This window comes from Periplaneta americana, chromosome 8 (assembly GCF_040183065.1).
Source record: "Periplaneta americana isolate PAMFEO1 chromosome 8, P.americana_PAMFEO1_priV1, whole genome shotgun sequence".
Lineage (NCBI taxonomy): Eukaryota > Metazoa > Arthropoda > Insecta > Blattodea > Blattidae > Periplaneta > Periplaneta americana.
This window is the reverse complement of record NC_091124.1, coordinates 106,310,979-106,337,733: the sequence shown is the minus strand read 5'-3', so window position 1 is coordinate 106,337,733 and position 26,755 is coordinate 106,310,979. Positions and strand designations below refer to the sequence as shown.

The following is a 26,755-nucleotide window of genomic DNA, read 5'->3' as shown; positions in this document are numbered from 1 at the left end:
CAAAGTCTCAGTACACTTAGCCAGTCAGCTGCAGTGGTAGAACATGAGGACCGATGAGAAAATTTCCCACAATACCACATCATATGTTCACAGCAAATTGATGTTAATATCCTCTTACAATTGACCAGCGAGAATTTTTGTTATCCTTAGGTACATGTTATGCGAGTTTATTACACCTCCACGGGTAAACATGGTCTCATTGGTAAAAAGTACTCAATAAATGAACATTGGACCATTAGCATGGCGTTGGAGTAGCCACAGACAGAAATTCAGACAATGAGGGTAGTTTGCAGGTGTCATCTCTTGTACTCTCTGCAGATGAAATTAATGGAACTATTGTCTCCAAAGGATATGCCAGACAGTAGCACAGCTAATCCCTAATTTGTCGGGTACTTACGACCTATCTTGATCTACCATTTCTAATACATTTTCGACACCCACTCCATACAGTTGTGACACCCACTCACTGTGACCCATGATGAATGCTGTACTCCCTCATATTATGTCTGTCTACAACTGCAAATGTTTGATGATTTGGCAATTGTCTGTTTGGAAACAGCTCACAGTACTGTCATCTTGCTACAAGTATATTTATTACCTGCTACTGCGCCATACATATGTTTTGTATACTGTTGGAAAGAGGAAATTTCAGAGAATGTAATACAATAAAAAAGTAATAATAATCATCATCATCATCATCATCATCATCATCATCAGTTTTCAAGGCGACCTTCAAAATATTTAGTACATCTTAGCTACATACGGCGAATTATTACAAAAAAAAAAACGCTTTAAAAATGAGTAATATATGTTTGGAAAGAGGAAATTTCAGAGCATTTAATGTACTGAAAATCCCAAATGAAAATTTTCACTATTACCCTTAAAAGTTTAAGAGTGCAGGGTGACAACATGAACTTTAACAGTAATGCATGTTAGGTTACCTACAACTCTGCACAATTTAAACATAAACAAAGTATTCGAATTCTGACTCAACTGTATTGAGGTATAGGAATGCTCTGTTTAAGGACATGACACGTTCTAAGACTTGTACTGTCCTCATGTCATTTAGCCTAGCAAGGTACTATATTATGTTTTGTATCTTAATTCGGAAATTAAGGATCTTTCACAAAAAAAAAAGTTATAAAACCATTTTAGTCTTAATTTTACCCCTACATTATACCCATTTAGTATTTACATGTACCCATGAAACATCCTGTATATTATATGTATGAGACATTATATTATATACACTCTCATTCGCATATCTTAATATTTTAATAAGTGATATGTTGTGTTGAAAGCAACCTCGTATGTCAAAAAATGAACAAAATGAGATTTCACTTGATCGTTATCAAAAAAGTCTTTCCAAATCTTCTGCAAACACATCTTATGTCAAGACTTGGATGCAGACTTTAGAAGAAAATATTTAAATACCCTCTTATGTCATATATTTGTTCGTTATCAAGATTTTTTTTTTCCTCTCTTCTGTAAAATTGAATATTTTGTCATATGAGGTTGCTGTTCAGCACCATTGATAGAAAGACATTTTCTTGTTAGTTTCGGCATACACAATTTCATTTTCTGAACTAAGTAAATGTTATGCATGTTGTAATTACATTTTAAAAATTCTGAGATCCTGAATCTGAATTGTTAGAGAGGTATGTTAGAAGACTGTTATGATGGAGTTCAAACATTTTAAGCCAGTTGTGTAAGATTTTGAACTCCATCTAAGAATTTGTGTTAAGTTGTCATTTAATTATATTTTCGTAAGCTGATCTTGCATAAACTTATTGCAATAAATCCCATAGTTCTGGGAGTTATTGTGAGATCCATTCATGTTTTATTAAAGTTTGATTTCCAGAAAAGTTACAGATATAAACTACAGACTCTGTATTCATTTAACATTACATTTTGGAAATTATGCTGATTTTGCCCAGTTCTCTCTCAAATTAAATTCAATAAGAATAAATTTCGGCTATGTTATTAGTTTAGAGCATGATCTTTCAAACTAAGTTCTTAAATCTGTTTCAGGTTTGGTGCCTTCAGCTGTTGTGATAGTGTCCCGGGCTCAATAGTACCACTTAAATTTAAACAGGTTACTGTGCATTTCTGAATATAAGAATCACAATAAATTATATTAATAATAATTTTGTTTTCCTAATTTTATACAATTTAATTGAAACCATGGGATAAAGGATAAAATGTTTGCACTGTGTTCTCGTTTGGGCTTATGAAATTGTTATTAGTATAAAAAAATGTTTGCCAAAGACCAACTGTAAACAAATATTAACATTTGTTTTGAACATAAGTAAATCCTTGATTTAGTGGCCATGTTATAAAATGTCATTGGTAGTTACCTCATTCCTGTTATACAAAAGTTCGTAAGTATACAAAAGAACCATCTAAATCCCTAAATCCTACATAATTATTCAGAAATTAAGTTGAAATCGTTTTGTATTAGTTTAAGTATGACTGAAGCAGCAGCTGCTGTCATTTCTTGCAATTTACAATGTGCAAATATGCTTTTTATGATATTATAAAATTAAGTCTTGTTGTACACGAATCTTATGGACGTAATGTTCCTTAAATTTAACATTGCAACACTCTGTCTTAGTAAAGATTCCTGCAATCTTTAGTTCATTAGGATATCATATGCTAAGACTTAATTTTAACTTTTATACACTGGAGTACGCTACAAACTACATGGAACGAGATCTGATCTATGCAGTTTTCTGATTTTTCGTACATATCTGACGTTTTTCAATTCCCACTCTTCTCAATCATAATATAAAATTGATTGGCTTACATTTAACAACATACAGTTATTTTAAAAAGTGAACCATTGCAGAAACTGGATAATTCGAAGTGCTTCAAATAACCATGAATGTTGCCGAAAAACTGGCATTGATATAGTGTAGAATGGCTTCTCATGAAAAGTAGGCAGTGCACTGGGATATATAATTGTTTTGTTTAGAGGACAGTTAGTTTTGATACCAATTGCTGGAATTGCTGATTCCTTGATTCCATCGCAGTCAGTTAAAGTCAAATTCTTGTCGAAGCAGATTCTTATTTCAAATAAGTACACATCCTTTGTTTTCTGAAAAACACAAAAAGAAGAAAAGTATTATAGGTTTAAAAAATCAGTGTATCACAATACAATAGAATCTCAATTATCCATTCTTAGATTGACCGTTTTGCATTATCCATTACCTAAAAAGGAACGCGATTTTTAACAATGTATAGTAGTGACTTATAACTACTCTTGTCTACTTTCTGTATGGTGCCTAAGATGATCATGTAACTTTGCCACATGTGTAATTTTTATTCAGTTCTGTCAAGATTAAAAAAAAAAAAAACACTTTCATCCACTTTGGACTGTCATAAAAAAATTCACTTTGCACCCACTTGCTGGACTATTTCTTTGTAACTACTAAGTTTAGAATGGACATAAAAACAAAATTAGTTGAAAGGAAGTGCTTAACAATTCATGATATAGATTATCCATCCACTATGCCATATCCATTAAAATGAATAATCGAGGTTGTAATGTACTAATATAACTTAAGTATCTACTGTAGAATATTAGCTAATTGTAACTCCAGTCCATTGCAAGTGTAGTGTGAAAACTGAATGCGGCTGTTGTATATTGATGACTTCAGTTTATACTACAGTTGCCAGTATCTTCCATCTAACGGTTGACAGTTGCAACTGGTCGTCAACCTATTATCAGAATGGGCTGTTCACAATGGCTTTAAATTATCCACTCCAAAAACGCAGTGTGTCCACTTCTACAACCATCATGGACTGCATCCACATCCTGAACTGCGTCATAATGGAGTGGAGTTGCAGTATACAGATACTGCGAGATTTTTGGGGTTTATCTTCGATTACAAATTAACCTGGGAGGAGCATATACGTGATTTGAGAAGGCATTGCGAAAAATCCTTAAATATTTTACGCCTTTTGTCAGGGGTTCGCTGGTGCAGACTGTACAGTGCTTTTATGTCTTTAATGTATTCTTATCCAATCAAAACTGGATTATGGCTGTTTTATTTATGGCTCAGCAAATAAATCGAAATTATGTCTTTTAGATACTATTCATCATCATGGGATACGACTCACTACAGGGGTATTCCAAACGAGTCGGATAGAGATCTTATATTGCAAAGCAGCAGAACCATCTCTGTATTGCGACATAATATCTTGTGTTCATATGCTGTTAAACTCCGCTCGCAGCCTGAACACAATTCTTATGGCTCATTTCACCATCCACCTCTTTACTGCCGATAGAGTGAACTTCATGTAGTTTCGTGAACTGCTCTCTGAGCTTGACATTTGCCTACCACCAGTTTGGACACTGGAACATACCACCACTCCACCGTGGATTATGCGACGTCCCATGTTTGATGTAAGTCTGAGCTGGAGTTTTAAGAATTTTACACCAGCCTTTGTTTATAGATTTCGTTTTAGTGAACTTTTATCATGGTTTTCAAATTATTCTTTAGTTTTTACTGAAGTATCCCAGATAAATGATTGTGTTGATTGTTCCTTCATTGTAAATGGACAGATATTTAAATATAAACTGAGCCAATATACCGGTGTTTTTACTGCAGAACTCTATGTTTTTTACAGAGCTTTATTGTTTTTAACATGACAACCTCCAACTCTTTAAGTGTTCTCCAGTCTCTGCAAACTTTCCATTCAGATGATCCGCTTGCGGTAAGAACCCAGGAGCTTTTCCACACACTCCTAAGCTCTGATTCTGAGATTGGAGTAGTGTGGATTCCTGGTCATGTTGGACTTCCTGGTAATGAGACCATTGATGTCGCAGCCAGGGATGGTGCTATGAATGGCTCTCTGGTATATTGGCACAAGAGGTGGCAAGACATACAAAATTATTTGAAATATACAATGTGGTGGCAATGGGAAGGAGAATGGTCTGCACTAGAGGGAAATAAATTGCGAAGCATAAAGAATACAGTCCGAGTTTGGGATTCGTCCACAAGAGTGTCATGACACAAGACATTTTACTTAACCAGTTGAAAATTGGCCACTGTCATCTGACACATGGTCATCTCCTACATGGTGAGTCTCACTCGGAGTGTGATGTATGCCATGTACCAGTTACGATCGAACATATTTTATTGAATTGTAGGAAATATGATCATGTCTGTCATCAATACACAATTCGGCAGAATCTATGTGACACTCTTGCAAATGATTTTAATTGTACAAATTCAGTTCTGAGGTTTTTATCCAGCACAGAACTTGAAAAGGAGATTTAGTTTTTATTGACCCGTTGTTACTTTAACTCTGGATCTTTTGCATTTGGAGGTTACTTTGTTGTTTTATACTTGTTTTACTGAAACTTGATATTTTGGACTTTTACACCCAAATGTTTTATAAAATTTTATTTTTCAGAAATCGCCAGATAATTTGTTTCTTCATTGATTAAACACATTGTTTCTGGTGGTACTTGTTTCATTATTCTAATGTTTCTTTTTAAACACTGTCTATGCTTTAAGAATTTTTTATTTTTATTTTACTAATCACCATGTTCGTAATGCATTTGCATACCTCTTTTAATGTGATAACATTTTTAGTTCGTGTTCGCATTCATGTTTTATTATTTATTTATTTATTTATCTAAACGATAACAGCTCCCTGTATTAACAGGCTGCCACAAAGACAGAGCATATTGTGCAATAGGTAGTTGGAAGTATAAATAATATACATATGTTTAAGTTGAAGGGAGTCTTACAACAACGACAAGAAATGACTGAATAAATAAGTAGGTACTAATTAATTAGTTGAAGATCATTGTTGACCGTAGAGATGGTTGCGGAGTATAAATATTGATCCTCTCAGAGCTGCAAGAACGGTGTCATCAATTGCCTTCCTCTGTAGGCCGAAACGTTGCCAGGTCTGGAAGAAGAAACCGGGAATAGTTCCGCACGCTCCAACCATAAGGCCTATTACTTCAATTTGTTGTAGACCGTATTTGTCCATGAAATATGGAACGGTACGTACATAGATGTCGTTTTTTTTCCCTATTTACATCTTCAAGTTGGCACTTTTGTTTTTCAAATCTAACGGTGGGATCGATGATGTAGCCATTGTTGTTATTTGGCGGGATGGCAGTTTTCTTCTTGTACTGCCATTGTCTGCCAGTCCGTGAACTTCTTCAAACACTTGAAAATTTATTTATCTAAACTGTTCGGCGATCATCAAACGAATTCTATGGTGTCGTGAGTTACGGAGTACTTCACCGTGCGGACAAGAGCCCAGAACATGTGCATTGTATTGTTTGTGTTTTTGAAAGAATTTTAGATAAGGGCGCAAATAGCCTTAGTTGCTGATGCGTCCTTTTTAAACTACACTAACTGACAAAGTAGTTCATGCTGATGTTATACAACCATTACCATGCCTCTGCTCATAATCCTTTGTAAAACAAAGGAAATACTGTAGTCTAATCCCTCCGATATTATCTCTCATGTTCATAACTCCACACTTCACTGTTTTTTAATTAACCACACAGATACATTTATTTTACTTTAGGTGAACAATATCTTTGATAAAAATAAGACGAAAGAGTTTAGCATAGACTTCTAAAATATTTTGACATTCATCCAAGAATGTGTAGTGTGGTAGCTTTAAATTATTTTGGACAGATCATTATTGCAGCACTTCATTCTTTTTTTTTCTCATGCAGTAGTAGTAGTAATAATAATAATAATAATAATAATAATAATAATAATAATAATCAACTTTCTATCCTGTTTTAGACCTCGTGGCTTGTTATGGTCTCAATCAATTGTTTATTTGGTTGTTCCAATCTCTCTCCTTTAACTTGGCAGTGTGGGAGCTGTTTAGGTATCCTACACGCACTGTTCTCAACAGTGCGTGTAGGATACTCGTCCATCTACACAGTGGGCAAGTCCATTGATCGTAATGCAGAAAAGTAGAATACTTAATACAGATCCCTGCAGAATGCCATTTTCTTGAAGATGTTTGTTAGAAAGTGTGGTTCCTACTCACACTCGGAAATACCGCTCTGTCATTCGCAATAAACATAGGTAGATTGCCACATAGTCCCCAATTATACAGACTTTGCACAATTCCATAATGCCATGTGGTACCATAAGCCTTTTCTAGATCAAAGAAGACCGCTATGAGGTGTTCCTTCTTGAGGAGAGCATCTCTAATGGCGGTCTCAAGCCGAACAAGATGGTCTGCGGCTGATCTGTGCTTACGAAAACCACATTGGATAGTAGATAATCGGTTTTCTGATTCGAGTACCCACATCAGGGGTTTACTTATCATTTTTTCCGTAACCTTACATACACAGCTGATGAGACAAATTGGTCTGTAGCTTCCACATAGAGAAGGATCTGGTTTCTGGACTGGGATTACAATGTTCGAATGCCAAGCAGATGGAAATGTCCCGTCAGTCCAGATTCTGTTGTACATTCTCAGCAGGAAGGATTTTCCAGCTGGTTGGAGATGGCGAAGAATGCGGTTATGGATGTTGTCAGAGCAAAGGAGGTGTCAGGGAATGTATCTAGTGTCACCTCCAACTCCTCGGATGTGAACGGTGCATTGTAATATTCTGTGTTATTAGACATAAAATTTAGATTACGTTTTTCCGCAGCATCTTTGAATTTTAGAAATTCTGGGTCATAATTCCTTAAGCTGCTTACTTGTGCAAAAGTATTCACAAATATTTCAACAATTTTTACGAGACTGGTGGTCATTACACCATTGCTCAAAAGGCCTGGAATGACAGAACTACATTTCCCCATTATTCGACGAACTTTGTCCCATACAATGTTGGGTGGGACGTTCTTTTTCAAGGAATTTACGTTGTTTGTCCAGGACGTCTTATTAGCATCGCACATAGTGCGACAAGCTTTCGCTCAAAGACGTTTATACTGGATAAAATTTTCTTGGTTCGGATGGTGCTCAAATTGGCGTGAGGCATGTTTGTGGTCTCGTATTCCATTTCTGCAGGCATCCGTTCACCAGAGGAAAGAGATGCATTTTGGCCTGCAGGATAGATAATTCTGCCGATTTAATAACCGCATTTGAGAAATGTTCTAGTCCATACCTGTTGAGTAATGGTTAGCGCATCTGGCCGCGAAACCAGGTGGCCCGGGTTTGATTCCTGGTCGGGGCAAGTTACTTGGTTGAGGTTTTCTCTCAACCCAATATGAGCAAATGCTGGGTAACTTTCGGTGCTGAATCCCGGACTCATTTCACTGGCATTATCACCTTCATCTCATTCAGATGCTAAGTAACCTAAGATGTTGATAAAGCATCGTGAAATAACCTACTTACTTACTTACTGGCTTTTAAGGAACCCATAGGTTCATTGCCGCCCTCACATAAGCCCGCCATTGGTCCCTATCCTGAGCAAGATTAATCCAGTCTCTACCACCATATCCTACCTCCCTCAAATCCATTTTAATATTATCTTCCCATCTATGTCTTGGCCTCCCCAAAGGTCTTTTTCCCTCCGGCCTCCCAACTAACACTCTATATGCATTTCTGGATTCGCCCATATGTGCTACATGTCCTGCCCATCTCAAACCTACTAAAATAAAAAAGAAATGTTTTATTACAGTCTGGCTTCTTAATAACCCAGTTTGGAGAACGAGATTCTGCAGGACATAAATCAGACAAATGGATTCGGATGGGGTAGTGATCACTACCATGTAGGTCATGAATCACAGACCACTTGAAATGTGTGTATAAAACTGGGCTACAAATGGAAATATCTGTAATAGAGTAAGTACCATGAGCCAGTGATAAGTATGTGGCTTTCCCTGAATTCAGGGTAATGAGTTTTAGATGGGTACATACCTCTTTTAATTTATTTCCTCTGTCATCATCGGAATTAGAGCCGCAGGAGTGGTGGGATGCATTGAAATCCCCCACTATAAATATGGAGCAGGTACCTGGCACAGAATGTGCTCAATGTCATTCGCTGTGAAATGTGTAACAAGGGGCATATACACACAATTTATGGAAAACTGAATACTAGGTAGAGTTATTGTAGCAGCTATGCATTGATGTGGAGTGGTAATAATGTTGACAGAGGAAAAGATACTTCGGCGGAGTAGGAGGGCACAACCTCCATTGGCCCAAATACTGGCAAGATGATCATACCAGGTGAACATACATAGTATCCCGAGATATTCAGGGAGTGTTTTGGTGGGAGGTGTTTCTCCTGAAGACATAAAATAGCATGTTTCTCATGATAAATCAATTGTTGTAGTTCTGCATATTTGCTGCATACACTGTTCATGTTCCATTCTACAATATCAGTCATCACAAGGAGCTAATTTATGATGGCTTCACGGGGAATTTTCTCTTCGATTCTTTCCTATGACTTTGTGCCTTGGACTGCTTAGTCTTTGACTGTGGCAACTCACTTGCAGTTCGTCGCACTTCTGAACATCACCTTGATGGAGAGCGAGATCTCGATTCCTTCCCTGGCTGTGCAATGTGACGTCGCAACTTTCTACCAGGTCTAGAATCTGTCTGTGCCATCACTGCAATGATCTTTTTTGGTACATAGGGCCTGATATCAAGGTTACAGCTGTTGTCTGACTCGTCAGTCTGAGTGGCAGCGTCCACATACGTCTGGGTTGTGGTCTCATTCGCTTCCCAGGTATACATTCAAGAGGTGGCATTTGTGTTGAAGCACTGATGCCCTCCATTGCTTTTTGTAACACTAAAGCATAGGATTTTTCTTTTGCTTTCTTTTCTAGATAAAAATAACGTTTACGTGCCTAAAAAAAAAAGGTAATATTATCTCTAACTTAGAGCTCTTGTATTGCCTTCTCTATCAGATACTTCGGGCAATCTTTGGAATTCACGGCATGGTCCCCATCACAATTCACACAGTGCTCGGCATTGGGACATGGGGAATCCCCATGGTCTCCAATGCCACACTTTGAACGTGATATCGCTGAAGCATTTCTGTGTATGTCCAAACTGGTGGCACCAAAAGCAGTGCATTGAGTTCAGCACATATGCACTTACAAGGACATGCTCGTACCAGACAAACATTTTGGTAGGAAGGATTTCTTAAAAAGTCAAGAAAATGGTGCTCAATGGATAAGTCCGTCCATCCCACTTATGTAACAAATGATAAGCCTTGGACACGGACTGGTCTATCAATTCTAGCTATATATTCTCATCAGTGGACCGCGGAACTATATGCAATTGCATGTTTTTATTGATTGGGCATATTGAAAAAGTAAACATGGATTTTTGCCGATCATGCTTTTTACGTTCGAATTAAGCCAACTTTATTTTGCATAAATGCATATTTCGAGGATTTTCCCTTTTAAATAAATATTTTTTTTATTTTGCATATTTAAATTCATATATTAACATCTTCTCTTGTTTTGCCCAATTTATTGTCTAATTTCAAATTTTCTCTGATAATAATTTTCAAAACATATAAAAATTATATGAGAAATAAAACCAATAATTTGTTACCACGGGAATAATTGCCTCAATCTCAGGACTAACCAGCTCCGTATCCCAACTCGTAAAAGGCTCGCCCACACATAAGCAGAATAATCCGAGACCATCCAGCTTCAGGGGACTTGTGGTTGGTTACTTCATGACACCCATTTGTCAGCGATAACACGTCAAGGTGATATATCTGCTCCGGTGAGCAGAATCGGTCACCAGGATGCCTAAATTGCCCCGGGCTCCCATAAGGGATTCTATATGACTGTACATGACCACTGGTCTGGGCTCCACATCTGAACTTGCATATAGGGGCAGTATGAAGAGTCCACTATCGCTTTGTTGCTGGGCGCTCTCTTGGGCCACCCAAGTCGGAAGTCGCGCTCAAAACTGTAGGACAGAACCACGGATATAGGAAAGATCCCCTCTGGTAAGATGGGAGTTATAAGCAGAATCGGATTTTAGGGCAAATGCCTATTTTGTTCCTTTAGGACAGTGGTTCCCAAACTTTTTGAAGGTGTGACCCACTTTTGGACAAGACTTTTGTATGTGATCCCCGCTATCGAACTTAACCCCATTAGGAAAATAAAGATCCCTGCACAATTGAAAACGATTAGTTTACTCAAAATTAGTAGATACCACCCAAAGAACAGAAAAATAGAGTGCAACAATAACACGAAGTATTAGGGTTACATGAACATAATTTCTAGTATCTACTATATTAATATTTTCGAACACTTAAACACTTTGAATATTGTAAATCTGGCTTTCAGGTAAAACTCCCTTTGAAGCAGACTTGAATAATTTCAAGGGAAAAATTGTTCATGGATCAGGTATCGAACTTGAAAGCCAAATTTGCATAATATATACGTCACTGTAGGTATGTTAACAATAAAACTACAATTCAAGTCACACAGAGTTTGTGTGCACTCAAAGTTGGGTTTCTGGCGCCTTGTCAGCCCACTTGAGTTGTGTGGATATAAAGGGAGAAATTGGGACGGTGTTGGTGTAGTTCCTGGGTAGCTCAGTCGGTAGAGCATTTGTGCACTAAGTGAAGGGTCCCGGGATCGATACCCGGCCCCAGAACAATTTTTCCCTTGAAATTACTTTGAATAATGGTTTGACAGTTCCAAGATGCTAACATAATAACAGCCAGGATTAAAATCAAAGTTTTTTTTTTTTTTTTTTTTTAAGAAATTCAGTTAAGTTTAGATAATTCTAAACAACAGCTTTTTAAATATTTTCCAGAAGACACTCAAAACAATACTACAGTCACTGATGGATCCTAAATCCAATTTTTAGACAGCTGCATTCAACTGGCTGAAATAAAAAAAAATGTATACAGGGTGAGTCACAAGGAAAGATACATAGTATGAGGGGTGATAATATTGGTGATTCTGAACAATAAAGTTTACATGAACATATGCCCTGTTCTTAACAGTATCTGACATACAGCTGTTCGAAAATCACAGGCGTCAGTCTCATGTCCTTCAATAGCACTCACATGCGAATGCAACCAAAATGACATTAGGTTGTAGTAGGATGAATGAAACGTACCCTGGGCTTTGGATCAGTCGCGGTGGAGACATTTCTTGACCACCGAGGTCACCCGACCTTATTCCATTGGAGTTGGCTTAAGAGTGAAATCTACAAGCGCTAAGTGGAAACAAGGGAGGAACTTCTCGCTCGCATTTTACATGCTTGTGCTCAAGTAAAGGAATGTCTGAATCAGCTCAGGTCAGCAACACAAGAGCCGCAAAGTGCATTGAAGTTGACTGTCGACTTTTTGAACATATTCTGTAAAGAAAAGTACACAATTAAACAGAACATAAGGTAACAATATTTTAATTTATTACCACCTGCACTTCTCCCATTCCTCATTGTTTTCTCCGATACCATTAAGAAAAGGACATATGTTCATATAAACTTTTTTGTTCAGCATCACCAATATTATCAACCCTCAAACCATGTACCTTTCCTCCTGACTCACCATGTATGTGTGTACCTACTGATGGAATGTTGAAACTAGACTTAATAATAATAATAATAATAATAATAATAATAATAATAATAATAATAATAATAGTAATAATGACGACAATAATACCAATAATAAATTTAAAGAGTACTATGACATTCTTTTCATTTTCCTCAATTTCAAAGTTTGCTATACTAGTGTTTAATCAACATAGATGTTATTTATGTACTAGAAATATTTTAATTACATTTAAAAACTCACGAATAATTCGAAAACCTTAAGCAATGGAAATATTTCGAGAACAAATTTGAAATCAGAGCGATGATTTCTATGAGAATCTGCAGTTCTAACAAACAAAAGTTGTCACTCTACATACGAAAGTCTGTTGGGCAAAAAAAGAAAAAACGCATTTCTTTAACTCTCAAACCAGTAAAGATTTTGAGTACCAGCTACTTTTAAAAGCAATTTCCATTCTTTTTAAACATATCTCTCACTTTAACTCCCTATCTAACGTGAAAAATACAAAAAGTTTGTTGCTTATCAACTTTTGAGGGTATCAATGTCTATTCTGAAGGGGTCACTTTGAAGTTAGTATTTTTTTCTCACTTTCCAGAAAAAAGATTTTGATTTAGAATTTTTTTCTATGCTTTCCTTAGACATTTATCTATGAATCCTAAAAATTACAGTGCAATTGATTGACTCTCATAGGAGCTGTGACATGATAATGTTTAACTGTGTCGAAAATTGCGTCCTCGTGTAATTTCTGCGACCAGCAACAAAACGAAAATATCGGGCGATTATATTTAGTATTCATCAAGCCTGAGGAAGTGTATAACGTCATCAGCAGCGAATGACAAGACGCACACGTTTAAATGTATCCGACCTGCAACGTGATAGGCTGCCGGAAATAAGAGCAACGCAACTATAGCTGTTCCTCTTTCCCTCTCCTTATTTGTGTTGAAAAGTTTAAAGTGGTAGCAGGGGCGGCTTTAGGGTTAGTGCCTCGTGCCATGGCACTGCCTAAATAAAATGTAATTATATGTTATTTTCAACTGTACATTCAGAGTGCTAAGATCACAAATTTTATAAAAAATAAATACGGGTTTTCCATGGAGTGATTCGAACAGAACATCGATTTGAACTACCGCACCATGTCAGCGATAACAATGCCATTTGCCCTCTCATGCACTGCTGTATAGCTGTACCTGAAAGGTTAACTCGAAGAGCTGTACATATTATCTTTTTCATTCGAGCCAACTGCCAACCAGCTCCATAAGGGCATGTGCAGAAGTATTTTGTAATCCATTCGATGGGTCTTCACCGGGGTGCAAAGGGTAGGGGGAAAGGTTTTATCCGTGCTATTCAGTTCACAATTCGATTCGAGATGGCAGCACTAAATAAGGAATATTTGTTCCATGCCAGGTTCAACTTTCTTGCCGGCAAATATGTTATTCAAAAGAATTTAATGAAAACAGTGGCATGAGATGCATGTAAATGTGCTGTGTTGATGAGAAACAATAAATCACGAATAAAATAAATACTTCATTATAAAATTCACTTTCTTCATCATATGAAGATAAACAGAAAGTAAATACATATTGAAAGATTAATTCTAGATTTGAACATAAACATGGAAATAAAAGTTGCTAAAATATTTATGCAAAAAAACAAATGGATTTGTTGATGCAATATTAAAAATTCTTTCTTCTGTTTTCCTTGTGCGCTCTTTGGTTGTAACTGGCATTGGTCTAAGTTAGGTGTGATGGATTTAGTTTACATCTGGTAGGAAGATCCCCAATTTTAGCCAGAAAGTCTTTTAACTCTTTGCTGAAAATGACAGGAAAATAGAATTCAAGTATAGAACAGTTTTGAAAACTTCAAAGTTCCATAAATTTATTTTATTATTTTATTACTAGGTATATTATTATCATTATTATTATTATTATTATTATCATCATCATCATCATTATTACTATAAAATATTCACGATATACGATACATTATTGTTACTTTTCGTTTCTAACTTGAATGTCTTGGCATTGCTCAGACAAAATGGCTTCAGCCACCACTGAGTGGTATTATTTCTGTGCTCTCATGGTTAACATTGGGCAGGTCTTTGAGCGGCCTCGTGCATAACATTCGGCAGGTCTTTGAAATTTAATTGCATTATTGTTTTCAATTTCTTATGTCGCCACTCCAATCACTCACCTCAATTTTAATATTGCAACCAATAAGCTGCTTCCATTATTAAATGACACCTACTTGTCTAATCCACGTGGACTAAAACCGAGGTTGCAATGTCTTGTGCTGAGGACGAACATTAAGGTATATGATTAAAAATTATTAAAGAGTTATTATTAAGAGTTAAGACTATCAACGTACTCGTATATGAAATAATAATAATAATAATAATAATAATAATAATAATAATAATAATAGCCATTTAACAATATAACAAACTACTGTCCGCGCAACGTATCTAGGCACCTGGGTCCCCTAGTGCTCTCTCGCTGCCCCGTAGCTATCTGCTGGCTACCTGACTGTCGCTGCAGCAGTTGTACGTACAGTTACAAAAACATCATTCGGTATTTAATTTCAGTGCATGTCATTGGATATGGTAGGTGAAAGTATATGGTTTCACAAAATAACAAACATAAATAAATTACATTCTTCTTCTTCTATGTGCAATACAGTATGATCACAACTCCAATTATTACAATATTCGTATCTGGCCGTGAGCTACTGATGGTAAGCGATGCATGAAGTCTTTCAAGTAGAAGCACAGGTCTGTAGTTGTTGGGTTTCCAAAAAACTTCACTTTCACACAGAGTCTTTATTATCAACATTTTTCTTCTTCTTCCTCCTCCTCTTCCCTTCTTCATTATTAACATCATCATAATCATCATCATAGTCATCACTACTGGTGTCGTCTAGACGTATTATAAAATCCATAAATTATTATGAAAAACACTTGAAGCAAGTAAAGAGATAGGTTTCGAAATAAATCCCGAAGAGACAAAGTATATGATTATGTCTCGTGACTAGAACATAGTACGAAATTGAAATATAAAAATTGGAAATTTAACCGTTGAAGAGGTGGAAAAATTCAAATCTTGGAGAAACAGTAACAAATATAAATGACACTCGGGAGCAACGGGCTCTCAAGTGTTGTCGGAAAAATTCACCATTAAAATGGGACACACTCAAGGACAGGAGAACGCGAATTCGATTATGCGCACTGTTCAAAACATACAGAGGTGAGCCTGCCTGGAGAGAAATAAAAAATAGGTTGCAACCGCCAAATTACTCTTCAAGGAACGACCACTCATAAATTGAGGGAAAGAAGACAGAGGACGGACACTGGAAAGTTTTCTTTTCTCAATCGTACTATCAGGGACTGGAATGCTTTACCTGCAGACTTACTAAGGGCTTTACCAACAACCAAAAACGTATTTAAAAATAGGCTTAAGGACTTTACTAATAGACAATAATTATACACAGTATGTAAAGGATGTAAATGATATTTTGTTATTGAAGTGTTGTATCAGTGAAGAATTATGTTGTGTCAGTGAAGTGTGTTGTATCACTGAAACGTGTTCCTGTCAGGGAAGCTTTATAGTTTATAGTGGCAGTGCAAAGTATTTGAACAGTGAAATGTTTTTGAAGTGTTAGTAAAATCAGGATAGAATCAGTGAAATGTGTTGTAGTTCCAGTGCAGTGAGTGAGTTGACAGCGAAATGAGTGTAATGTGGAAACGTACTTGTGCAGATATGAACATATCATACTCGTGGGTTTTAGTTCGAACTTAGATTTAAGATACAAATTAGATTTATTTTAAATGTTATTTTAAGTGATCGTGCTTCATTTAATTTAGGATATTCCCTATTATTATTATTATTATTATTATAAATTATTGTTAATATTATTTATATTAATTATTGGTATTATTATTATTAAGTGTATTTTTAATTAATAAGTTTATTATTGTCATTATTGAGTGTAATTAGTTACCACTGCCACCGGGTATATACCCATTGCAGTGTGAATAAATACATACAAATTAAACGCAGAATAAATAGGGGAAATGTCTGCTATTATTCGGTTGAGAAGCTTTTGTCATCCAGTCAGCTCTTAAAAAAGCTAAAAGTCAGAATTTATAAAACAGTTAGTATCGGTTGTTCTGTATGGATGTGAAACTTAGACTCTCACTTTGAGAGAGGAACAGAGGTTAAGGGTGTTTGAGAATAAGGTGGTTAGGAAAATATTTGGGGTTAACAGGAGTGAAGTTACAGGAGAGTAGAGAAAGTTACATAACGCAGAACTGGACACATTCTATTCTTCACCTGACATAATTAGGAAATTTAAACCCAGACGTTTGAGATGGGCAGGGCATGTAGCACGTATGGGCGAATTCAAAAATGTATATAGAGTGTTAGTTGGGATGCCGGAGGAGAAAAAGACCTTTGGGGAAGCCGAGACATAGATGGGAGGATAATATTAAAATGGATTAGAGGGGGTGGGATATGATTACTGTAGAGACTAGATTAATCTTGCTCAGGATAGGGACCGATGGCGGGCTTATGTGAGGGCGGCAATGAACCTCCGGGTTTTTAAAAGCCGTAAGTAAGTAAATAAGTAAGTAAGACATTTCTCTTTCGTCTCTTGATCGCAACAAACAACCACTGACCTTATTATCTCCCTCTCCTTACTGTGTACGCTAAATTAAAATTAAATTATGGTTTATTCAACGACGCTCGTAACTGCAGAGGTTACATCAGCATCGGCGGTGTGCCGGAATTTTTTCCTGCAAGAGTTCTTTTACATGCCAGTAAATCTACTGACATGAGCTTGTCACATTTAAACACGAATGCCATCGACCTCGGCCGGGATCGAACCGGCAACCTCGAGAATAGAAGGCACGTATAACCTTGTTGCATCTCGTATTACTACCTTCCATTGCATAAATATGTCTTCACAGAACGCAAAATTACTGTAAGTACAGATCACACTAAGCAAGCAAATGTATTTTACCCGCCTCGTAGACCATCCTTCCCTCTCCAGCCCCGCTACCACTAGAAGAGACCCCTCTGTTCCCCGCACCCCGCTCTTTTAGCTGTCCAGATAAGTTTCACGGACAGTAGTGCTTATTCTTATCGAGGAAGTAGACGTGACAACGTGACGCTTAGAGTGAAACCTACAGAGTAACAATCGGTTGGCAAAATTATGTTTTAAAAGCATATCGCACATTATGCCAACATGTTAACCATGAGAGCGCAGTGATAATAGAACATTATTCTGTGCAGCTGAACATCTGTGTTGATCCAACAATGGCTAACAGAATTTCCACAATTCACTTTCGATGGAAAAATAATATTCTGCGAGATTTGTAGCAAACAGGTATGTAACAATAGTTGAAATATATTTTAATGAGTAGGCCTATTATAGCATTTATACATTGTCTAAGCTATGTTGAGGTGAAATTCTTTTAAAGACAACTACACTTTAAGCTTTTAAATTTCGATAGTTAAAGTATTTACGGGTCATTGAGATTTTAGTTGTTTGAACCAAGTAATCACAGTTTGTGATAGAAATACGGCAATACAACATTTAGGATTTTAATTCAGTTAACTTTTACACTGTTTAGTTTCGCATGAAAAGAAGTGTCACTTGAGGCAGCATGTGCCAGGAGTGGCACATAAGGCAAAAGTTCAGCAGAAAAATCAAATGAACAAACTCTACTGACATAGCCTACTTTATCTCCAACCTCAGCAGCAATTTCTATGCAGACTTAACCAGACTGTTTGTTGCTGCCAACATTCCACATTCCATGGAATGCAAATGAAGAGAGTTTTTACAAAAATACTGCAAACAAAACATCCCCTCTGAATCTACCCTAAAAAAAATTATTTAGACAGAATGTACAATGAAACTTTAGCATCCACTCAGGAGGATATAGGTGATTCTCACATATGGGTCTCTAGATGAAACCTCAGACTCTCTGAATAGGTATATAGTAAGTATGATAGTAGGGAAACTTGACCCTGATGAACCTTCGATTCCACACCTTGTATGTGTTAAGAAATTTCCGAAAGTTAATAGTCAAACCATTGCTTATTTTGTAAACAAAGGTCTACAATCGTTATACTCTGGCAATATAGATGATTCTAAAGTTCTATTGTTTTGTACTGATGCTGCCCCATACATGGTTGCTGCAGCTCCACTTAAAACTTTTTATCCTAACATCATTCATTTTACTTGTTTAGCTCATGCCCTTCATAGGGTTTCTGAAACAATCAGGAATGAATTCCCTCTTGTCAATTCATTAATTTCCAATACGAAAAAATGTTTTTGTAAAACCCCATCCAGGATTTTATATTCAGAGAGAAATGCCAGATATTCTACTCCCAGCTCAACCTGTAACAACAAGATGGGGAACATGGATTCACTGGTGTATTATTCTAAATTTTTAAAGCAGTGGTCACAGTTATTGAAAAATAACTTGAATTCGATACTGCAGAGTGTGTGAAAGCAGTGAAAGAGTGTCTGAATGACCCGTCAGTGAAAAAAGATATTGCCTACATAACATCAAATTTTTCATTCATACCTGCAAGCATTGAACAATATTAGACTATAAAAACAATCTCTTTGTAGCCAAATAGCAATAGTAAAGGATGCCCAGGTGAACATATACTGTGCTTTGGATGAAACTGGGAAAAAAGTTAAAAGTAAGTGGGACAATGTAGTAAATAAGAATGTGAGATTTTTACTGTTGGAAAAAGTATCAAGAGTGATATTGGGGGAAAAATGTAAATGCCCCAGTAAGTATTTATGTTTCTGCTGTAGCTAATTTAAAATTTGCTCCTCTCACATCTGTTTCAGTAGAAAGAAGATTTTCTGGTTTCAAAATGATTCTCACTGACAAACAGCAAAGATTAACTGTGGAGAATTTAGAAAAATTCTGGTGATGAAAAAGAATGAGCATGGAACTGAATTTCAATAACTTGAGAAGTGTACAATAATTATTTAATTTTTTTTCAATGTATTAAATTTGTGCAGCTGTGTTTATATAATATACAGTTGTCTGCCTCCATTTCTTAAATACACTTTTTTTTGTGCCATGTTCTGTGTATTTTAGTGTATAATTTCAATTTGATAAATAGATTTGAAGCCTTGATCATATGTGCCTAAAATGCTTAGTTTTACTAAAATAGAGCCAAATTTATTAAATTTTGAGCTTATTTTAGGCACCTAAAACTGTAATTTTTTGGTGCTTAAAAATCCGGTGTGTGGTTATAAGTCTAGGAAACTTAATCTACTAATGGATATAAATAGCTAAAGAGGAAGCAGAATGAAACCTAACAAGGCATTCTTAACAAATCCCGTCACGTAAGTGGATGTGGCAAAATTAGCAGCAAGAATGGAAAGGTGAAAATTACTGATGATGTGGTGGGCATTCCGCATGCTGTGGTGGCTGGCGAAGAGAATGATAAGGATGAAAAAAAAAGAGAAAACGTAAAGGACTGGATGGTGATAAGTCGATAAATGTAAAAAACGAAAAGCACAAGAGCCACCATTGCATCCCCTAGTCACCAACTTGGTGGAACCCACTTTAACCGGAACTACTTTGTGAAGCATAGTTTTTTATTGATCAAGCTGTCAGTAATCAGAGTAGTCTGTAACAATAACTAAGACAGCAAATTCTTTGAAAACAAATTATAGTGTTTCATAGTCTCTTGAAAAATTTTTAGGTTTATAATGTTAGCTCAATAGGTTACATTACAGAAGATAGGACAGGATACAACAAAATGACCCAGAAACTTCATCACAGATTAAAATTTGCTATTAGATTAAATTCAATTTTAGAGCTTAAAAATAGACTTACATTATTTTATTTCAATTTTAAAACAGATTTCCATTCCTATATATATTAAAGATAGTTTTGTCATATAGAATTACTTATCAGTATAGATTTGTCACCGGTCGAGGTGGGTGACCAGGAAATGCAATGGTAGCTCTCGTGCCCTTCTTTTCGAACATTAATCGACTTATCACCACCCAGCCCTTTTCGTTCTCTCTTCTTTTTCATCACTCTATTTCTCTTTGCTGGCCACAATTGCATGCAGAATGCCTACCACATCATCACAGCCATTTTCACCTCTCCATCCTCACTGTTTTGTTTTTGCCACATCTGCCTACATGACGGGATTTATTAAAAATGCCTGGTGAGGTTACATTATTCTTCCTCTTCTAGTTCATTATATCCATTCTTAGGTTAAGTTCCTTAGGTTTATAACTCCCGTCTCACCAGCGGGTAATTTTCCTATCTCCATGGTCCTGTCCCACGGTTTCAAGTATGACTTCCGAATTATGTGGCCTGACAGGGCACCCAGCAACGAAGCAATAGTGGACCCTTCATGCTGCCCCTATATGCAAGTTTAGGTGCCGAGTCCGGACCAGAGGTCAAGTACACTCATGTAGAGCCCCAATGAGGGCCCAGGGCAATTTAGACGCCCCAGTGACTGACTCTGCTTGCCGGGGCAGCTATATCGTTCCGATGTGTTACCGCTGGCTAATGGGTGTCACAATGTAATCAACCACAAGTCCCCTGAAGCTGTGCGGTCTTGGATTACTCCGGCTTTGGTGGGCGAGGTCGGAGTTAGCCGAGTAGTCCGGCAATTGTGTTCAGTGTAGAGTGGGGAGCCACGGGCAGTTATTCTCGTGGTAGGGACATAAAACTGCGACTCGCCTCTGGTGTAAGACTTGCCATTAGGCGTATAATGCCCAGTTTGAAGGGTAACTTGCGTGAGCTGGGTTGCTTGGGATCGGGTTGTGGTGGGGGGGGGGGTCCTCATAGCCGGCACAGACCGCGAAGAATTTTTAGGTGTCTTTTTCTTACGCCTCCCCCCCCCCCCGCCCCTGGTGGCAGGCTGACGCCGACGGTTCCATAGGGAGGGGGGCCAGTTTAATATGTCCTCGCGCTCTTCTCCCCTTCCCTCAGAAAAAACCACAAAAAACAGAAGATAGCAATAGATATGACTGGTGGTAATATGACGAACATTGCAATGGACTTGAACTCTGACAAAGTAACAGTTAAAGTGTCGCCTCCAAAGTTTATTAGTATCACATTGGATGGAACAGAAAAGACTATGAAGAACAGAAGAACATCAGTTCATTTTAAGTGAGACGCGCACTTGACGTACTCATTGGGAAGGTCAAAAATGCAACTCGACTACGCAACGGTAGTCTCCTCTCGAGACTATATCTCCAAAAGAGGCTGAGATGCTGTTGAAAGCGAAGTTGCTAGGGTCTTACCCTATTAAAGTCGAATGGCACTCCTCGCTGAACACCACGTGGGGATTAATGCATACGGATTCTCTGGATGATATGTCTGATGAAGAGATCCAACTAGAACTGGTGGAGCAGTCCGTGATCAAGGTTTACCGTTTATTACGTAAGCGGGACAGACGGACTGTTCCCCTGAGGACTGTCTTTTTGACCTTCAAAAAGCCTGTCCTACCAGAATACATCCTTGTCGGGTACGAGCGTGTCTTTGTTCGTGTGAATGTGCTGAACCCAATGTGGTGCTTTAGGTGCCAACGGTTCGGACATATGCAAAAATGTTGCACTAACAACATCATATGTGCAAAGTATGGCGGTGCTGACCATGGGGATTCCCCATGTGCCGGCGCCAAGCACTGTGTAAATTGTTCTGGGGACCACGCCGCTAATTCTAAAAATTGCCCGAAGTATATGGTAGAGAAGGATATTCAAAAGCTCCAAGTACAAGAAAATATTACCTTTTTCGAGGTGCGTAAGCGTATTTTTGATCAACAAAAAAAAAAGGGGATGGAAAAGTCCTATGCCTCAGTACTGAAAAAAGCAACAGAGGGAATTGATGCTTCCACACAAATGCCACCTCTTGCACATATACCTGGGAAACGAATTGAGATTGCTACCCAGATGTATGTGGACGTTGCCACTCAGACTGCTGACTTAGACGACATGTGTGAGCTTGATATCAGGCCTTACATTCCAAAAAAGATCACTGCCGTGACGACAGAGAAAGATTCAAGGCCTGGTAGATCACTACGACGTCGCACTCCTGGTTCGGATGGCGGGTCGAGATCACGCTCTCGATCCTGTCCTCGATCAAGATCACGATCAGGTGTGCAACGAACTGCAAGTGAGTCGCCACAGTCGAAGACAAAGCAGTCGCACTCAAGGGCACCAAATCATCGAAAAGATAAGAAGAGAAGATCCCTGTGAAGCCACTACCATGATTTAGCTCCTCTTGATGACTGATACTGTACAGTGGAATGTGAACAGTGTAAGCAGCAGATATACAAAACTACAACAATTGATCTATCATGAGAACCCTGCTATTTTATGTCTTTAGGAGACACACCTCCGGCCTGAAAACTCCCTGATTATCTCGGGATACTACATTCACTGGTACAATCACCTTGTCGGTATTCGTACCAAAGGAGGTTGTGCCCTCCTACTCCGCCAAAGTATATTTTCCTCTGTCATCAATATTACCACTCCTTATCAATGCATAGCCGCAACAATAACTCTTCCTAGCATTCAGTTTTCAATAGTCTGTATATATATGCTCCCAGATACTCCTTTCTCAGTAAATGAAATTCAACATATTCTGTCGCAGATACCTACTCCACATCTGGTAGTGGGAGATTTCAATGCATTCCACCACTCTTGGGGCTCAAATTCCGATGATGACAGAGGAAATAAAATAGCAGAGATATATATCTGTCTAAATCTCATTACCCTGAATTCAGGGGAAGCAGCACACCTATCCTTTGCTTATGGTACTTACTCCATGACAGATATCTCCATTTGTAGCCCAGTTTTGTCCACGCATTTCGAATGGTATTTGATTCACGACCTACATGGCAGTGACCACTACCCCATCCGAATGCGTATGTGAGCTTTACATACTGCGGAATCTAGCTCTCCAAACTAGGTTATTAAAAAGGCGGACTGGGTCGGATTTTCGGAGTCCATATCATTCGATGGTAACGGACATTAAAGTGTGGACTCAATAGTAGAACATTCCTCAAATGTAGTTATGAAGTCAGCGGAATTATCTACCCCCCAGTCATCCTGCAGGCCAAAACGCTTCTCTGTCCCCTGATGGATGGATGCCTGCAGAGATGCAATCTGAGACCGCAAACGTGTCTTATGCCAATTTGAGCGCCATCCGACCCAAGCAAATATTGTCCAGTTTAAACGTCATTGAGTCAAAGCTCGTCGCACTGTGTGCAATGATAAGAAGACGTCCTGGACAAACTACGTCAATTCATTGAAAAAGAACGTCCCAGCTAACACCGTATGGGACGAAGTCCGTCGAATAATGGGGAAACGTAATTCTGTAATTCCAGGCCTTCTGAACAATGGCGTAACGACCACCAGTCCCTTAGAAATTGCTGAAATATTTGCTACCACTTTTTGCACAAATAAGCAGCTCAAGAAATTATGACCCGGAATTTCTGAAAATCGAAGATGCTGCAGAAAAACCAAACCTACATTTTAAATCTGATAACACTGAGGACTACAATGCACCGTTCACATCCGAGGAGCTGGAGGCGGCACTAGACATATCCTCTGACCGTGACAAGATCCATAACCGCATGCTTCACCATCTTCCACCAGCTAAAAAATACTTTCTTCTGTCAATATACAACAGAATCTGGACTGAGGGGGTATTTCCATCTGCTTGGCGTTCCGCCATTGTAATCCCAGTCCAGAAACCAGGAAAGGATCCTTCTTTACCTGGAAGCTACAGGCCAATTTGTCTCACCAGCTGTGTATGTAAGGTTATGAAAAAAATGATAAGTAAACGCCTGATGTGGGTACTCGAATTGGAAAATCGATTATTTAATATCCAATGTGGTTTTCGTAAGCACAGATCTGCTGCAGACCATCTTGTTCGGCTGGAGACTGCCATTAGAGATGCTTTCCTCAAGAAGGAGCATCTTGTGGAGGTCTTCTTTGATCTAGAAAAGGCTTATGATACCACATAGAGGTATGGCATTCTGCAAACTCTGCATGATTGTGGACTTCGTGGCAGTCTATCAACGTTTATTGCGATGTTCATGGGAGAGTGGTATTTCCGAGTTCGAATATGCACCACACTTTCTAACGAACATCTCCAAGAAAACGGCGTTCCGCAGGGGTCTGTATTAAGCGTTCTTCTTTTCTGCATTGCAATCAATGGAATTGCCCACTGTGTGGGTGACCGATATCTTCTCTGTTGTACATTGATGACTTCAGTTTATATTACAGTTCCCGATATCTTCCATCCATCAGTCGACAGTCAAAACTGGTCATCAACGTGCTATCAGAATGGGCTGTTCGCAATGGCTTTAAATTCTCCACTCTAAAAACGCAGTGTGTCCACATCCTGAACTGCATCTTAATGGAGTGGAGTTGCAATATACAGACACTGCGAGATTTTTGGGCCTTATCTTTGATTATAAATTAATGTGATTATACGTGATTTGAGAAGGCATTGCGAAAAATCCTTAAATATTTTACGCCTTTTATCAGGGATTCGCTGGGGTGCAGACCGTACAGTGCTTTTACGCCTTTACCAATCTCCTATACGATCAAAGCTGGATTATGGCTGTTTTATTTATGGCTCAGTAAATAAATCGAAATTACGTCGATTAGATACTATCCATCATCATGGGATACGACTTTCTACAGGGGCCTTCCGAACTAGTAGGATAGCTAGCCTGTATTGTGAAGTAGGAGAACCATCCCTGTATCGGCGATGTAATGTCTTGTTGTGCTCATATGCTGTTAAGTTCTGCTCGCAGCCTGAGCACAATTCTTACGACTCATTTCATCATTCGTCTCTTTGCGGCCGATACAGTGAAAATACACGGAGATGTCGTCCAGCAGGTGTGCGGTTTCATGAACTGCTTTCTGAGCTCGACATCCATTTACAATCAGTTCAGACACCGGAGTATACCACTACTCCACTGTGGACTATGCGACGTCCCATGTTTGATGCAAGTCTGAGCCGATGTTTTAAGAATTTTACACCACCTTTTGTTTAAAGACTTCATTTTAGTGAACTTTTATCACAATTTCCAAATTATTCATTAGTTTTTACTGACGGATCCTGGATAAATGATTGTGTTGGTTGTTCCTTCGTTACAAATGGAGAGAGATTTAAATAAAGACTGAGCCAATATAAAAATGTTTTTACCACTGAACTCTTATGCTTTTTACAGAGCTTTATTGTTTTTAATTAGGCAACCCCAGGGCAGATTCCTTATCTGTTCCGACTCTTTAAGCACCATTCAGTCTTTGCAGTTTTTTAATTGTGATGATCTGCTTGTGTTAAGAACTCAGGAACTCTTCCACACTCTCTTTAGCTCTGATTATGAGATTGGAGTAGTGTGGATTCTTGGTCATGTAGGAATTCCAGGAAATGAGGCCACAGATGCTGCAGCCAGGGCTGGTGCACTGAATGGCTCTCTGGTGTATTGGCACGAGAGGTGGCAGGACATTAAAAACTACTTGAAATATAAAATATGTTGGCAATGGGAAGGAGAATGGTCTGCACAAGAGAGAAACAAATTACGAAGTATAAAGAATACTGTTCGAGTTTGGGATTCGTCCACAAGAGCATCACTACACAAAGAGGTTTTACTCACCTGGTTGAGGATTGGTCACTGTCATCTGACACATGGTGAGCCTCAGCCGGAGTGTGATATATACCATGTTCCACTTGCGGTGGAACATTTTTTATTGCATTGTAGAAAATGTGACCATATCCGTCGACAATATGGAATTCAGCTGACTCTACATGACGCTCTTGGAAATGATTTTAATTGTACAAATGCAGTTCTGAGATTTTTATCCAATACAGAACTTGATAGGGTGATTTAGTTTTTTATTGACCCATTTTATTTATCCTCTGGACTCTTTTCATCCGGAGGTTACATTTGTTGTTTTATATTTGATTTTACATAGTTGACATTTCGGACCTTATACATCCGAATATTGTATAAAATCTTATTGTTTTGAAATGTGATATACAATTTATCTCTGGTGGCCTTAGTTTTATTATTTTATTGGTTCATTTTGAATACTACCTAGGGTCGGAGAACTGCTCACTTTTATGATTTTTTACAAATCATCTTATGTATACTGGATTTGTGTACCTCGTTTTACCATGACAACACTTTTTAGTTCTTTTAGGATGCTGATTATTGTATTATTTGTGTCTTTGTTTTATGAAGAATTTTAGATAAAGGTGCA

At 37.9% G+C, this 26,755-nt stretch overlaps 2 protein-coding genes across 14 annotated transcripts in view; one reads left to right on the top strand and one right to left on the bottom strand.

Moving 5' to 3' along the window:
- LOC138704924 (UBX domain-containing protein 1) overlaps positions 1-26,755 on the top strand; it is a 189,908-nt gene that overhangs the window by 123,723 nt on the left and 39,430 nt on the right. For 2 of the 5 annotated variants that reach the window (XM_069833330.1, XM_069833329.1), the window contains one exon: positions 2,032-2,329. The exons of the other annotated variants lie outside the window; for them this stretch is intronic. In XM_069833330.1, coding sequence (XP_069689431.1) covers positions 2,032-2,075 — 44 coding nt within the window. In that variant the 3' untranslated portion in view covers positions 2,076-2,329. Of the gene's footprint in view, positions 1-2,031; positions 2,330-26,755 lie in introns of those variants that run through there. 5 annotated transcript variants of the gene reach the window in all.
- The window catches only part of RNaseX25 (Ribonuclease X25), a 105,437-nt gene continuing 80,499 nt past the window's right edge, over positions 1,818-26,755 (bottom strand). For 8 of the 9 annotated variants that reach the window (XM_069833344.1, XM_069833345.1, XM_069833343.1 and 5 more), the window contains one exon: positions 1,818-3,097. In XM_069833344.1, the coding sequence (XP_069689445.1) occupies positions 2,828-3,097 (270 nt within the window). In that variant the 3' untranslated portion in view covers positions 1,818-2,827. Of the gene's footprint in view, positions 3,098-12,042; positions 12,283-26,755 lie in introns of those variants that run through there. The other variant, XM_069833349.1, reaches the window with a different exon arrangement.